This window comes from Balaenoptera musculus, chromosome X, assembly GCF_009873245.2.
Source record: "Balaenoptera musculus isolate JJ_BM4_2016_0621 chromosome X, mBalMus1.pri.v3, whole genome shotgun sequence".
In the NCBI taxonomy this organism is placed as follows: Eukaryota; Metazoa; Chordata; class Mammalia; order Artiodactyla; family Balaenopteridae; genus Balaenoptera; species Balaenoptera musculus.
Genome location: NC_045806.1, coordinates 12,278,094 through 12,294,934, shown reverse-complemented (window position 1 = coordinate 12,294,934; position 16,841 = coordinate 12,278,094). Strand labels below are relative to the sequence as shown.

General features: G+C 41.3%; 1 protein-coding gene across 2 annotated transcripts in view; it reads left to right on the top strand.

Annotated features, from left to right (window-relative positions):
• The window catches only part of ACE2 (angiotensin I converting enzyme 2), a 62,707-nt gene that overhangs the window by 39,031 nt on the left and 6,835 nt on the right, over positions 1-16,841 (top strand). For both annotated transcript variants that reach the window (XM_036840457.1, XM_036840458.1), the window contains exons 10-15: positions 2,274-2,500; positions 5,042-5,186; positions 7,584-7,682; positions 11,727-11,849; positions 12,261-12,433; positions 13,649-13,707. In XM_036840457.1, coding sequence (XP_036696352.1) covers positions 2,274-2,500; positions 5,042-5,186; positions 7,584-7,682; positions 11,727-11,849; positions 12,261-12,433; positions 13,649-13,707 — 826 coding nt within the window. The remainder of the gene's footprint in view (positions 1-2,273; positions 2,501-5,041; positions 5,187-7,583; positions 7,683-11,726; positions 11,850-12,260; positions 12,434-13,648; positions 13,708-16,841) is intronic.

Below are 16,841 nucleotides of genomic sequence, written 5' to 3'. Positions count from 1 at the left end.
GATACCCACCTCCGTTTCCCTGTTTTGAGTGAGCTAGGACAGGTGAATAGATAAGCTGGTATGTGTCATTAAGAGAAACACAGAGAACACTCCATGGAGAATTGGAAGATAAGTGACCACACCTGGAATAGGGGTTTGGGTCAGACAGGGCTTTTCAGGTGGCATTTGAGTTGGGCTTGAAAGACAAGAAGGGTTTGGACAGACAGAGCTGGGAGGGACACCGGGCTGGGAGAATAGCAGGATCAGATGCAGAGAGGCAGGACCAGTGTTGTGTACTGGAGTCAGCAGGTTAGGCTAGAATAAAGGGCGTGTGAAGGAGGGTCTGTGTGAAATGGCAGAATGAGCACGGGCTTTCTAATCCCAGCTGTGTCACTTAATGACTAGGCAACCTTGGGCAAGGTATTTAACCTTCTTGCGTTTCAGTTTCTTTATCTATAAAGTGGAATCGTAATTCCCAGTTTGCAGGTTTGTGAGTGTCTTAGGTTGGGTTCCCTGGCTTGAGATGGAGATTCTTGTACACATGTTTCACTGAGGGAGAGCTTGCAGGCAAAGGGGAGTGAGGGAAGCAGGATGGGGCAGGGGAAAGAGTTAAGTAAGGATGTGGTCTCTGCTAGAGACTTGGCCTCAGCCTGATCCCACGGGGCTCTCTGGAGCATGATTTGTACCACAGAGTTGGTCACATCTTGAGACAAGAGGACTGGCCTTTTGTACCCCATATTACTCAGTCATTGGCTGTGGACTGCCCCAAAGTATGGGGCCATATAACCTCCTGGTTGAGGCACCTCCCATTTAGCCAAAAACATTAAAGAAGGAAGCAGCTGTTGGCCAACAGCCAGGACTCAGACAACTGGGAGATGGGTGGATCTTTCTGGTAAAGCAGATCTAGGCAGGGCCCCAGCTGCATGCGCTAGAGTAGGGGTTGGCAATCCTTTCCTATAAAGGGTCAGATAGTAAACAGTTTCTTTAGGCTTTGCAGGTCTCTGTTGCAACTACTCATCTCTGCCCTTGTGGCATGAAAGCAGCCATAGATAATACAGAAACAAATGGTTAGGGCTGTGTCCCAGTAAAGCCTAATCTGTCACAACAGGTGGCCAGCTGCAGGCCATAGCTCACCAACTCCAGTACTAGGGTGAAGTTGAAAAATGAGTCAGTGTATGTAAGCTTCCTAGCACAGGATCTTACACACAGTAGATATTAACTATATAATAGCTATTCTTATAATTGTGCCAAAAGAGTATGGAGAAAAACCAAGTTAGAGAAGGAGGTCATATTGGGGTGTACAAAGGAGGTTGAGTTTATTCCTGAGCAGCGTGAGTCCTTAAAGGGTATTTATCAGGGGGATGACGCGGTGCTCAGAGTGGTGGGAAGACTACTGAACCTGCTGAAATATGACCCCTACACTCATCTGCATGAAATTGCTCTTGCCAAGTTGAAAAGGACCAGCACCTAATTGCCAAATGCCGTCCTTATACCATTGGGCCACAACAGCATGGGGCAGTGTTGAGGAGTTGTCTTTGAAGTGCTGTTGTTCACTGGTGTCTGCATCGTCATTCCTTCTGGACTTCTTTGACTTCTCTCTCTGTCTCCTTTTCCCCTCTCCACCCTGTACATCCTGGGACCTCCTGGGGCTTTGTCCTTGGCCCTCTTTTCTTGCCATCCTACACAGCTTCATGGGCCATCACATCCACTCCCTGACTTACCTGCTAATGATTCCCAAATATCAATTTCTAGCCCTTTCTCCTACTACTACTATGTCCTGGCTGTACCAAACTGCTGGCTGTGTCCTGAATGCCACATTCTTTTCTCAAGCCATCCTCATTGAGCACTTCTAGGAATGTCAGTCTCTTGTCCCTCCCTGCCATTTGCCTGGCAAACCCCTGCATGTTGATCAAGGTCCAGCTTGCTCATTGCATCCTGAGTTATGCCCTTCCTGGGGCTTCCAGAAGACTATGCCTCCATTTACTCATTGTTGTGCCCAAGGCCATGTCTACTGATCACTTGTAGAGTACTTGCCTCAGAGTTTTTGTAGTAGATGACTCTGTTAATCGTCCTTTCTGTTAGTCTGTGATCAGGAAGACAAGATTCAGCCCTGCCCATCACTTTATATTGAGCACCTAGTACAGTTTCTAGGACGTACAAGATAGGTCCTCAAGAATCATTGGTGAATAAATCTTGGAAAGGTGATCCATGCTATGGAAATCCCATATAACTCTATTGTGATGATTAAATGAAATTCAATGAGATTCATTTTAATCTTGCCCATTTTTGTTCAGGATCAAAATGTGCACAAAGGTGACGATGGATGACTTCCTGACAGCCCATCACGAGATGGGGCACATCCAGTATGACATGGCGTATGCCACACAGCCCTTCCTGCTCAGAAATGGAGCTAATGAAGGTTTCCATGAAGCTGTTGGGGAAATCATGTCACTTTCTGCAGCTACACCTCACTATTTGAAAGCCCTTGGTCTTCTGCCACCTGATTTTTATGAAGACAATGGTACGGACATTTTTTCATGGCCTGTTTTGGGTATTCTTTAGTCTGACATGGGCAAAGGTATTTATTGTCATGCATAGGATATATTTAATTTTTGCCATGTAAAATATGAGTTATTTATGGGTAACTGGAAATTGCTACTGGTTAAAAAATTTTTTTAAGTATATAGCATAATATGCCAGCTTCTGGTTTTGTATCTTTGAAAAGGGCATAAGAGAGGTAACTAAGTGAATGGTCTTGGGACTCTAAGAACCATCTAACAGAAGCTTTTTAAAAAGATGCTAAAACAGGCCCACAGAACTGAAATGGCTTATCCCAGGTTACCCAGCTAATTAGTGTCAGAGTTCTGACTGAATCCCCCGGTTCTAGGTAAAAACCAAAACAGTGGAGCTGGAGCAGATTCTAAAAACCATTTTGCAGAGGAAGCAAACTGAAGACATGAGAGGGAAAATAATTAACCCAAGGTCAAGAAGCAACATGGCAGAACCGGAACCAGAGCCCTAATCTATAACTTTTCCCATAATATTATGCAAAGCAAAGTATAACTTGAAATTTGGGAGTTCTTAAGGAACAGGTGGTGGAATATCAAGATTGGAGGAGACTGAAACGTTTTGTTCATGTGGCTGAAGCATGAATTTGCCCTGTAACATCCCCTCAGATTCAGGCTATCCTTCAGCATCTTTGCCCGAGGCAGCCTGTTTCTCTTTGGATGGGTTGGACTTGACGGAACACAACAAATATTCATGAGATCCAGATTTTTCAGTGAGGATTCTTTCTTGTAAAAGGAGGACACTTAGAGCCAAATATGTTCTTCTTTCCCATGTATTTCTCTCCCCTCATTTTAACAATTTGGGACATAAACATCAGGTCTGCCTACTAGTACATTTAGTCGATGAGGTCAAGGTCATGAGCTCCATCCTTGTGTGGGCAATTCACTTTGCCTTGACTTCTGGCTCCAGACCCTGATGATCTCACAAGGACCTGGTAGTAGGTCAGTGTAAAGCCATCATCATGTCTGAAAAAGTTACTGTGAGCACAGACCCAGTGGGTAATAGACAAGTAGCGGCATCCTCCCATGAAGGGAGCAACAGAGGAAAGGGGGTTCACAGTAACCACACCTGTTTCCTAATTTTAAAGTATCATTCTCAAGTCGATTAACAGACCATTATTAGTTTTATCATTTTTTAATATTCCTTGACAGCGGTCAAAGATGTTTGAATCACTAAGACAGTACTAGGCATGGTTAAACCACTGATTTGAAAAACTCCTGCTTCTTTCCTTGGCTCTGGCCCTGATCTGTGAATGATGCTAAACAAAATAAGGTCCTTCATTCCTTCTCTCTCTCTCTCTCCTTCTCTCTTTTCCTTTCTTCTTCCAAAACTATTTATTGAGCACTTACTATGTGTAAAGCATTTTAAAAGACACTAAATACATTGGTGTGCCAAGTAGATAATATCCCTCTGCTTACATTCCAGTGAGCTTCATTTACGCACTAGATATGAGCTCCACTGCCTTTTTACATCAATAATAAAGGATAAATGAAATAACATAATTCGTTAAAGCATTTTAAACTCAGGTAAGGAAGATGTCAGTAAATTTAAAGTACATTGTACTTCTGATTATCCAGTGGATGGTTTCCTCTAGGGAGGCTCGTTTTTGTTGTTTTTTCCCTTCCCTGGTTTACTGGCTTTTGGCCACATCTGTTTAATATTTGTTTATTTAGCAAAGACTCACAGAGGACATCATGTAGCAGACACCAGGCTAGGTATACAGTCTTGAATGAGAATTGACAGTCACTGCCTTCATGGAGCTTACAAGAATAAACAGTGTGGGGCTTCCCTGGTGGTGCAGTGGTTGGGAATCCGCCTGCCAGTGCAGGGGAGACGGGTTCGAGCCCTGGTCCGGGAGGATCCCACATGCCGCAGAGCAACGAAGCCCATGTGCCACAACTACTGAACCTGCACTCTAGAGCCCGTGAGCCACAACTACTGGAGCCTGTGAGCCACAACTACTGAAGCCCGCGTGCCTAGAGCCCATGCTCCACGGCAAAGATAAGCCACCGCGGTGAGAAGCCCGCGCACCGCAACGAAGGGTAGCCCCCACTCACCGCAACTAGAGAAAGCCCGCGCACAGCAACGAAGACCCAACGCAGCCAAAAATAAATAAATAAAATAAATAAATTTAAAAAAAAACAAAAACAAAAAAGATAAACAGTATGACTAGGAAAGTAGATAAAATACCCCTGATTAGCTCTGATAAGAAGTACTTAAGGAAGGCAACTGAAACTAATAAAGAAAAAGGATTAGGGGTTCCTTGTGGATTTATTTAACCTGATCTATCCAAGGCTTCACCCTACTCCAAATCCCTCAGCTGAGAAAACGAATATATACATATTATTATGTCCACTGTCAATATTTCTCATGTGATCATCTTTATAGTAAGTATATCTTGAGGAATAATATCTTGAGATTAGGAAATTATCTAATACAAGACATCCACTGTCACCCTCATCTTAATATTTATCCTTTCCCATTTTATTTTCAGTAACAGAAATAAACTTCCTGCTCAAACAAGCACTTCAAATTGTTGGAACTCTACCGTTTACTTACATGTTAGAAAAGTGGAGGTGGATGGTCTTTAAGGGTGAAATACCCAAGGAGCAGTGGATGCAAAAGTGGTGGGAGATGAAGTAAGTCAATGAATATGCAATCAGTAAAATGTTTCCTCATGAGTTTGCTGTTTATTTAAAAGCACTTGGTTGGCCTGTATACACACACTCACATACACACACAGACATCATATACTTAGTACCAGTGTCTGTATTTTATTGCCTGAGGGCTTCCTCTGATCACTAGAACCCTCCTATGGAGAAAAGACTGAGGAACTATGTGTGATGGGAATTGGTGGATAAGTACTTCAGCTCCCTCGCCCTCAGCGGGGAGAATTCTGAGGTGAGTGCTCTACATGGGATCCTAGAGTTCCTCAGTGGGAAAAGGCTCCAGTTACCCACTGTGGTGACTTGCTTGATAACACACCTTTTGGGGGCTGCTTTCCTTTTCCTGTCTCACTTCCTCACTCCTTTGCCTGTGTTTCCTGGGATCATGTCCCAGGGTCTGGTCTCAGGGTCTGTTTGGGTGAGAACCCACCTAAGACAACTAGCACTGGAGTTCTCAGAGAATTCTTCCTGGTCAGAATAACTGGGATTTCAGTGGCTAAATCTTGAAATCTAGTGATGTGGGGCTAAATATGTGAAAATGAGAGAGAAGTGTATTCAGGCTAGGGGAATGCCATCACATACCACACACACACACACACACACACACACACCACATTAACTGCCTCCTTTTTATTTTTTAAGTCTCCATTTGGGAGCTTTCTCAGATAATGTTTCCTTGGCTCTGCCCCACCCCCCAGCAGGGTCAAGTGACATAATTTCTCATGCTCTATCTTAAGTATTGAGGCACCCATTAAACTGTGATATTATTTAGGAAGTGATCAATTCATTCATTTTTATTTTTGCTTTTGTCCATTCTTTGAAACAAAAATATTAACCCCACATTTTAGGTAAAGCACTGGGGAATCCGATGCTGATCATTTCTGATGTTCTCCTCGACTTCAAAGAACTTGTAGTCTATGGAGGAATGCGGGAAATGAAACCACTGCAACGTGTTGGGTTGTGATGGGAGAATGTGGGCATCCATGAGCATCCAAGGGGGGATCCAAAACCCTAGCTGATAGGTCAGATGAGGAGAAGCATCCAAATTGAGCTTTGAGAAAGATGTGGGATTTAACCAGGGGTATGTAGAGGGGAAGGGAGAGAATTCCAAGCTAGTGAGAGCCTGCTGTATTTGGGCAACAGAGGGCGATTCCTTCCAATAGTTTCAGCGCTACCTCATTCATCACCGTATCCCAAGTGCCTTGCACAGTGCCTGGCACATGAAAGTATGAAATAAATGATGAAAGTATTACAGAAGAAGATGGAAGGAAGGAAGTTAGGAAAGAAGGAATGAATGAACAAACGAACGAATGAATGAAGGAAAAAAAGAAAGAAAGCTTCTCCTCACCATCTATTAGTCAGACTCCTGTCAATTATTTTTCTTTATTTTTCCTCTCTGTGGTGAAGATCTACCATTATAACATTCAGCCCCATATCCGTAAGTTGAAGTCAGTGCCACTCTTCTGCCAAGATTCTCTCTGGTGACATAAACCCTCCTTGGGAGGGAGGAGGCAGCATCTGTAGTAGCTGTTGCTAGCATTTGAGTAGTACTGAAATTATGTCTATCATGATCCCACAATCAGAAAGGACGGATGTATTCACTTTAAACAAGGCCAAATACATGGTTTCCCTACCTTTTTTTTCTGATTGAATTAATTTTTGATCCCTTTTAGTTTATTTCCAAAGGTACATGGAATCAGACCCTTAAAATGATTCATTAATGCATTAATTACTCTGTGCATTCAGTGAATCCATGTGAGGTCTTTTCTTAGCCTTGGCCATCGTGTCTGGCACTGGAACTGTAAAGATGACCAAAACACAGCCCCGCCCGCTAGGTGCTCAAGTCTCCAGGGCAAGAAGGAGCTGTATGTGAATAATTACAAAACGGAGAGAGAAATGGCAAAGGAGGCAGAGCTAGAGAAGGCCAAGGGAGCTGGAGGGTTCACTGTGCTGACAGGTGGTTGGGAGCAGGGGCAGGCCTCACAGAGGAGGGGACACTTGAGCTAGCCTTGAAGAATCAGTGAGATTTCAATTTTAGAAAATTCCGCCTACCAGGAGCCCATAAAATGTGGTGCCGGAAAGGAATTATTAGGACTTTCACTGTATGTTTTTGGCCACGCAATGCACTTTATTAAATTAGTATTTTGAAGGTACAGCTATTTTCCAATGCTGTAGACTGGCTGAATTTAAAAAATAAAGAGATGACTACATGATGCACTTTATTCTGTAATTCTTTACACTGTTTCAATTTCACCTGACAACCAATTTCAGTAGAAATGCCATTGGCTGATGACACTGCACTAATGGCACCATCCATACTTTCTCACGATGAGTGACCCAGAGCTAATGTATCTTCTTTTTTCCCCAAAGGCGAGAGATAGTCGGGGTGGTGGAGCCTCTGCCCCATGACGAAACATACTGTGACCCCGCGTGTCTGTTCCATGTTGCTGAAGATTACTCATTCATCCGGTAAATGACAGTTTTCTTCTGTTTCACTTCTAGGATTTGTGGACAGAGTGACAACTCTAATTTCTTTTTCTATCTCCATTCACCTCCCCCTTAGATCCTCAAAATAGATGATCAGTTTCAATTCGATTTAACTCAACACGATGTATTGAGTTAAATAAAACTTACATGAGATCTTTTCTCCCACCATCAGGGAATTTATAGTATCCTGGGAGAAATAGAAATATATTTTTGTTTGTCTTCTTGTCACTGACAGAGTGCAGGGTGATTGTAATAGAGTATTTTTATTTATTTATTTATTTATTTTGAGTGACTAATATGGTTTTTTTTTGAATTTTTGAATTTTATTTTATTTTTTTATACAGCATGTTCTTATTAGTCATCCATTTTATACACATCAATTTTGTTTATCTTCTCAAAGAACCAGCTTTTAGTTTTATTGATCTTTGCTATTGTTTTCTTTGTTTCTATTTCATTTATTTCTGCTCTGATCTTTATGATTTCTTTCCTTCTGCTAACTTTGGGGTTTTTTGGTTCTTCTTTCTCTAATTGCTTTAGGTGTAAGGTTAGGTTGTTTATTTGAGATTTTTCTTGTTTCTTGAGGTAGGCTTGTATAGCTATAAACTTCCCTCTTAGAACTGCTTTTGCTGCATCCCATAGGTTTTGGATTGTCGTGTTTTCATTGTCATTTGTCCCTAGGTATTTTTTGATTTCCTCTTTGATTTCTTCAGTGATCTCTTGGTTATTTAGTAAGGTATTGTTTAGCCTCCATGTGTTTGTGTTTTTACGTTTTTTTCCCTTTAATTCATTTCTAATCTCATAGCATTGTGGTCAGAAAAGATGCTTGATATGATTTCAATTTTTTAAAATTTACTGAGGCTTGATTTGTGACCCAAGATGTGATCTATCCTGGAGAATGTTCCGTGTGCACTTGACAAGAAAGTGTAATCTGCTGTTTTTGGATGGAATGTCCTATAAATATCAATTAAATCTATCTGATCTATTGTGTCATTTAAAGCTTGTGTTTCCTTATTAATTTTCTGTTTGGATGATCTGTCCATTGGTGTAAGTGAGGTGTTAAAGTCCCCCACTATTATTGTGTTACTGTCGATTTCCTGTTTTATAGCTGTTAGCAGTTGCCTTATGTATTGAGGTGCTCCTATGTTGGATGCATATATATTTATAATTGTTATATCTTCTTCTCGGATTGATCCCTTGATCATTATGTAGTGTCCTTCCTTGTCTCTTGTAACATTCTTTATTTTAAAGTCTATTTTATCTGATATGAGTATTGCTACTCCAGCTTTCTTTTGATTTCCATTTGCATGGAATATCTTTTTCCATCCCCTCACTTTCAGTCTGAATGTGCCCCTAGGTCTGAAGCGGGTCTCTTGTAGACAGCATATATATGGGTCTTGTTTTTGTATCCATTCAGCAAGCCTGTGTCTTTTGGTTGGAGCATTTAATCCATTCATGTTTAAGGTAATTATCGATATGTATGTTCCTATTACCATTTTCTTAATTGTTATGGGCTTGTTTTTGTAGGTCGTTTTCTTCTTTTGTGTTTCCCACTTAGAGAAGTTCCTTTAGCATTTGTTATAGAGCTGGTTTGCTGGTGCTGAATTCTCTTAGCTTTTGCTTGTCTGTAAAGCTTTTGATTTCCCCATCGAATGTGAATGAGATCCTTGCCGGGTAGAGTAATCTTGGTTGTAGGTTCTTCCCTTTCATCACCTTAAATATATCATGCCACTCCCTTCTGGCTTGTAGAGTTTCTGTTGAGAAATCAGCTGTTAAACTTATGGGAGTTCCCTTGTATGTTATTTGTCATTTTTCCCTTGTTGCTTTTAATAATTTTTGTTTGTCTTTAATTTTTGTCAATTTTGATTACTATGTGTCTTGGCATGTTTCTCCTTGGGTTTATCCTGCCTGGGACTCTCTGCTCTTCCTGGACTTGGGTGGCTATTTCCTTTCCCATGTTAGGGAAGTTTTCGACTATAATGTCTTCAAATACTTTTTCAGGTCCTTTCTCTCTCTCTTCTCCTTCTGGGACCCCCTATAATGCGAATGTTGTTGCATTTAATGTTGTCCCAGAGGTCTCTTAGGCTGTCTTCATTTCTTTTCATTCTTTTTTCTTTATTCTGTTCTGCAGCAGTGAATTCCACCATTCTGTCTTCCAGGTCACTTATCCGTTCTTCTGCCTCAGTTATTCTGCTATCGATTCCTTCTAGTGTAGTTTTCATTTCAGTTATTGTATTGTTCATCTCTGTTTGTTCTTTAATTCTTCTAGGTGTTTGTTCTTTAATTCTTCTAGGTCTTTGTTAAACATTTTTTGCATCTTCTGGATCTTTGCCTCCATTCTTTTTCCGAGGTCCTGGATCATCTTCATTATCATTATTCTGAATTCTTTTTCTGGAAGGTTTCCTATCTCCACTTCATTTAGTTGTTTTTCTGGGGTTTTATCTTGTTCCTTCATCTGGTACATAGCCCTCTGCCTTTTCGTCTTGTCTGTCTTTCTGTGAATGTGGTTTTTCTTCCACAGGCTGTAGGATTGTGGTTCTTCTTGCTTCTGCTGTCTGCCCTCTGGTGGATGAGGCTATCTAAGAGGCTTGTGTAACCTTCCTGATGGGAGGGACTGGTGGTGGGTAGAGCTGGGTGTTGCTCTGGTGGGCAGAGCTCGGTAAAACTTTAATCCGATTGTCTGGTGATGGGTGGGGCTGGGTTCCCTTCCTGTTGGTTGTTTGGCCTGAGGCGACCCAACACTGGAGCCTACCCGGGCTCTTTGGTGGGGCTAATGGCGGACTCTGAGAGGGCTCACGCCAAGGAGTACTTCCCAGAACTTCTGCTGCCAGTGTCCTTGTCCCCACAGTAAGCCACAGTCACCCCCCGCCTCTGCAGGAGACCCTCCAACACTAGCAGGTAGGTCTGGTTCAGTCTCCTATGGGGTCACTGCTCCTTCCCCTGGGTCCCGATGCATACACTACTTTGTGTGTGCCCTCCAAGAGTGGAGTCTCTGTTTCCCCCAGTGCTGTCGAAATCCCGCCAGCCTTCAAAGTCTGATTCTCTGGGAATTTCCCCTCTCGTTTTCAGACCCCCAGGCTGGTAAGCCTGACGTGGGGCTCAGAACCTTCACTCCAGTGGGTGGACTTCTGTGGTATAATTGTTCTCCAGTTTGTGAATCACCCACTCAGCAGTTATGGGATTTGATTTTATTGTGATTGCTCCCCTCCTACCGTCTCACTGTGGCTTCTCCTTTGTCTTTGCATGTGGGGTATCTTTTTTGGTGAGTTCCAGTGTCTTCCTGTCGATGATTGTTCAGCAGTTAGTTGTGATTCCGGTGCTCTCGCAAGAGGCAGTGAGCGCACATCCTTCTACTCTGCCATCTTGAACCGGCAGGCCAACTAATATCTGTAATAAAGCATTTTTAACTTGAAGTCCCAAAACCTATGTTCTTCCCCTATTAGATCCAGATCTTGAATTTGTTGAGTCTCAGTTTCTTTCTTTCTTTTTTATTTACTTATTTAATTGGTTGCGCCGGGTCTTAGTTGTGGCATGCAGGTTCTTTAGTTGTGGCATGCGGGATCTTTAGTTGCGGCATGCGAACTCTTAGTTGCGGCCTGTGGGAATCTAGTTCCCTGACCAGGGATGGAACCTGAGCCCCATGCATTGGGAGCACGGACCCTTAGCCACTGGACCACCAGCTAAGCCCCGAGCCTCAGTTTCTTTATTTGTAAAGTGGAAATAATATTGTTGATCTGCCATAAGGACCGATTGGCATCATTTATATGAAAAGGCTATAAATCTGTAAAACACAATACAAATGTGAGCTAACATTTAACAAAATAATACTGCCTTTTTGTCAGCTGATACATGAATGCAAGTATGATGAGTCTGTAGGGTTCATGTTTGGGTCTTTCTGGAGGGAAAAGAGGTTTAACTGGTACTTCTTTGGTTACGAGGGCTTCAACATTTAAATATATGCCCCAATCTTTGATTCTACCACAGAAACTAAACACAGGACAACTATTTTTTTCTTTATCTCTTTTACAGATATTACACAAGGACCATTTATCAATTCCAGTTTCATGAAGCCCTTTGTCAAACAGCTAAACATGAAGGTCCCCTGTACAAATGTGATATCTCAAATTCCACCGAAGCTGGGCAAAGGCTGCTGTAAGAGATGCTTCAAAATATTGAACCTCTCATTCCTATTTAATTTTACTCATTTCCATGCCTAGGTTTGAATTTGATTTCTTTGTTCTTAGAAGAAAATTGGGGGCCTCAAAATGTTCTCATCCACAAATTAAATGTTTGTTTCGTGGTCACACAGGAACCTGGACCATGTGATGGCTGGACAGGCCACCTCCTCTCTCCATGTCATAACTACAGAGCTCTTTTTGTAGTAACTGGAGGGGAAGAGAGATTGAAGGATGAATACATCTGTTAACATGGCTTCTTTTCTTATTTGCCAGGAGCAAACTTAGTCAAGCCAAAGAGGAGAAAGCATAGATTGTACATGTAAGTGGGTGTACATCTGGAATCCCTCAAAAGGCCCTGAACCCACCCTCCCCTTTTTTCATGTAGCCAAATGCTGCACCTTGGAAAATCAGAACCCTGGACCTTAGCATTGGAAAATATTGTGGGAGTAAAGACTATGGACGTAAAACCACTGCTCAACTACTTTGAGCCGTTGTTGACCTGGCTGAAAGAGCAGAACAGGAATTCGTCTGTGGGATGGAGCACAGACTGGACTCCATGTGAGTACCTCGAGTTGACACATTTCTAATTGCCCACTTTCTGCTTCCCCTAGTCCTCTCTGGCCGCAGTCTCATGGGACTGTGACACAGCTGAATATGTTCTCCCTCTACTTAGCCCCTGTACTATGGTGGTAGCTGCCATTTTATCTGGGAGGAAACACATTTGTTGAGCAGCTACTATGTACCTGGCACAGTGAAAACTACCTCTCTCTTTTTCAAGTCTGCTTTACTAGCCCCATATTTAAAATAAAAGAGTCTTAACAGTCTCCAACCCACTGTATTCGAATCCTGCTCTTCAAAGACAAGTACTTTTAACAATTTTAATGCTATTGCCTCTTCTTTCTGGTGGCCACATTCATATTTTTAAACAATTTGTTTATATTGTCATTTCCCTATAGCTCACTTTTAGGCATGCACTTCTGCCTACTCTTCTGCCTCCTTTTCTCATTCTCCCAATTAGGTTTAACACAATTTTTCATAGAGAAATTATCAATATTTGCATCATTATGCTTGCAGAACCAATATACTATTTTATATCCTTTCTTATGTGGTTTTTTGTTTGTCCTGGAGTTTCTATTGTCTCATGTTTTTTGTATGCCTAATTTGCTATGTACGTCACATTCATCTTTTTCAACTATTCCAACATATCTATTCTTTTCAGTCTCATTTTTTCCTAAAGAACTCCCTCTTAGAGTCCTCCTATCTCAATCTGGACCACAGTTTTCATCCTGAGTCATCCCTTTGCTGCTGTCCTGGGTTGAATCCACTGCTTCCTGGATGCAATGTCTTCTTTCGTGAATTACCTCTTGCTTTGCTGCAGCACAGCCTCCAAGTGACTTTCTAAGCAAGAGCTCATGGGGTAGGAACATCAACTGTTCCCCAAAGTGTCTTTAACCAGACCTTGAGTTTCATTCCCCTTGTTTTCAGTCCAGTATCTTCTTCCCACCCCCTACTGTACCTGAATCCCAAGCCTCTCCAGGATTCTGTGGGACTTTGGGGGTCTGTGCTGCCTGTGTATACACATTAGGGCATGGCTTCCTGACCCTTGTGAAAGCACTTACCACTCCTCCATAACTTTTCATTTTCCAAAAGTGTGTTTATACCTTAAAAAATTCCTTTACTATCACTTTAGTGGGATCTTGGGAGAGGAAGGAAATAAACACACATGGTCAATGTGTCATCTGTAACAACAGTCTGTTATTTCTCTTTAATCAGATTCTGACCAAAGCATCAAAGTGAGGATAAGCCTAAAATCAGCTCTTGGAGAAAAAGCTGTGAGTATTCTACACAGTGCATCGATGACTTTTCAACGCATTCCCTTAAATAGGGCACAACAAGCCCATTCCAGTGTGGTCTAAAAGATGAGAGGATACATGGTTCTCTTAAAAAGCTCTAGATTCTGCCCTTTGGCTTTTGGGTTGTTTTTTTTAGGAACACATTCATTCCTTATTGGATTGGCTATGCCTCCTCTTTCCTTGTGACTTTGAAGGTGTTATGAAGATCAATAAGAAAACATCCAATCTTAAGTATCAAATACCCACCCTCCCAATTCACTCTAATCACCATTACTTGTATTTGAGGAAGAGGACATGGTTATGTTTTGAGAGATTGCTTGCTCTTAGAAGCACTGTAGGCAGTTTTGCGTTGTTTTGTCTTAGTCAATCATCTATATCCTGGAAGCTTGTTTTAATCTTAGACCCCGGCCCTGGACCTGCTTAATCGGAATCTGCATTTTAACAAGCCCCCCGGTGGGTTTGTAGATGCAATAAAGACTGGGAAGCTCTGATTTAGAACACAGTTTCTCAAACATGGCTGCACACTGGAGTCATTTGGGATTTTTGAAAAATATCAGTGCTTGAATCCCACTCCCAGAGATTCTGACTTAATTGCTCTGTGGTGTGGCATCAAGTCATCAAAGCTCCCCAGGTGACTGATTACGGCACAGTTTGAGAACCACTGATGTAGAGATGCATTTCAGGACAACAGAATGTTTTACAGAAAATCAGATTACTTACACCTTCATGTGAATTACTTTAATCAGCTATTCCTTTCTCCTAAACACCTGTCTCAGGTTATCTGGTTTGAAGCAACCTGTCTCAGGTTATCCAGTTTGAAGCAGTAGCGGCTTTGATTGGGAAAGAGGAGAGGAGAGGGTCGCCCCAGGCAGATGGGGATCAAAGGCATGGGTGGGCTTGTGGCATCCTGCAGGCTTTGCAGGATTAGAGGGCAGCCTGGCACTATTGGATAAAACAGTCCAAGGTGCTACAGAAAATTGTTCTTTGCGTTGGATAGACCCAAAGATGGCATTTGTACCCCCTTACTTTTCCTGGGAAGTTAAATATTGTCCAAGGTTCCACAGTAGTTGTAGTGTATTTTAGTGTAATTTTCATAGATAAGTAAGACATCTAAACATAAATAACATAGTAGGAGTAAAAAAGGAACATTTAAGAAAGAAATAATAAAAATGGAAGTGCATTTTTAAGTTTGTTTTCTACGTCTGTGAGTCTGTTTTTGTTTTGTAGATAAGTTCATTTGTATCATCCTTCCCAAACTCTAAAAGTTCATGTTCCTATTTCTTAACAATCATTGAGTGTCTCTGGGATCATTTCTCTTTCTGTCATATTTTTATTAGCTCTTCCTTGGACTAATGAAATTTAATTATTTTAATTTAAAGTATCTGGTAGGTCAGGATCCTTTTCAATTATCTTCTTTTTTCTTGACATGTGTCCCCATGTTCTCTTTCCATGCAGTGAGGGATCAGTAACCTTCAGAGGGGTTGATGGTGTAACATTCTGAGGCCTATTCACTGAATGACAGGTTGCTTTGATGAGACCAGAACCATACTTTTAGCCTGAATAACTGCCCAGTTCAAGCTATTTCATGGCAAAGTCCACCTGGATCTTTGACACTAATTTGGGAACTTGGCCTTTGCTTTTTTTGAATATAGAAATAGTAACCAGAATATTAGTAATAATATTAATAATATCATTATTACTATTAAAGCAACTTTTTCCAACAGCTGTGTGATATCAAGCTGGGGTCAATGTAGCAATCCTTTGAAATCTTTTTTAAAATTTATTTTTATTTATTTTATTTATTTTTTAAATTAATTTTTATTGGAGTATAGTTGCTTTACAATGAAATTTTTTTTTTAAACAGCTAAAATTTTAGATTTACTTCTGAAAATGTAATTACATTTTTTTAAATTGAAGTATAGTTGATTTACAATGTGTTTCAGGTGAACAGCAAAGTGAATCAGTTTTACATATACACATATTTTTTTTTCAGATTCTTTTCCCATATAGGTTATTACAAAATATTGAGTATAGTTCCTTGTGCTATACAGTAGGTCCTTGTTGGTTATCTATTTTATATATAGTAGTGTGTGTATGTTAATCCCAATCTCCTAATTTATCCCCCTTCCCCGCTATCCCCTTTGGTGACCATAAGTTTGTTTTCTACGTCTGTGAGTCTGTTTTTGTTTTGTAGATAAGTTCATTTGTATCATCCTTTTAGATTCCACATATAAGCGATATCATATGATATTTGTCTTTCTCTGTCTGGCTTACTTCACTTAGTATGATCATCTCAGAATTGTTTTTCCTAGAAGGGGAAGGAGAGATGCAAACTTCGTGCTATTCATGATCTCTACTGCCATCTACTGGAGGAAAGAGTGAACGCTTTTTTTCTGTTTGAACAGGTTTTTCCTGGGCTATGCAAATACACAAGCCATTGGTTTAGCACTGAAAAACAAGAACAAATTACCTTGTTTACAAAAAAATTTTTTTCCTTTGAACCTCAAGTTTCTTCTTTTTTTTACACTAACACATATCCAAGAGTTTACTATAAAAATAGTAAAAACTCAGCACATTTGTCTACAGTATATGGACATTTTAACCAAAACCAATGGCTCACATGACTCCCACCTATAAACCTTCCCTCCGGGTGTTTATTTCAGCTTACATCAAACTAAATTAAAAGGGCAGTGAACGCCATGGTTCTTAAAGCGTGGCTGCGCGACCCGCAGCATTAGCACCACCTGGGAGCTTGTTAGAGATGCGATTTCTTGGGTCTCCTCCCAGACCTTCTGAATTAGAAACTCTGAGGCTCAAGCCCAGGATTCAGTGGTTTAACAAGCCCTCCAGGTGATGCCGATGCACACTCAAGTTGGAGGTCACTGACTTCATGCAGAGCAAGAATCTTTGGCATATTAGACAATTTAAAAATAACACTTGTGGGGAGATCCCTGGCGGTCCAGTGGTTAGGACTGCGCGCTCTCACTGCCAAGGGCGTGGATTCATTCCCTGGTCGGGGAGCTCAGATCCCACAAGATCCCACAAGATGCACGGCGCGACCAAAAAAAAAAGCTTTTAGAATATCAGGTTTTAATGTACCCCATGATCTCTAC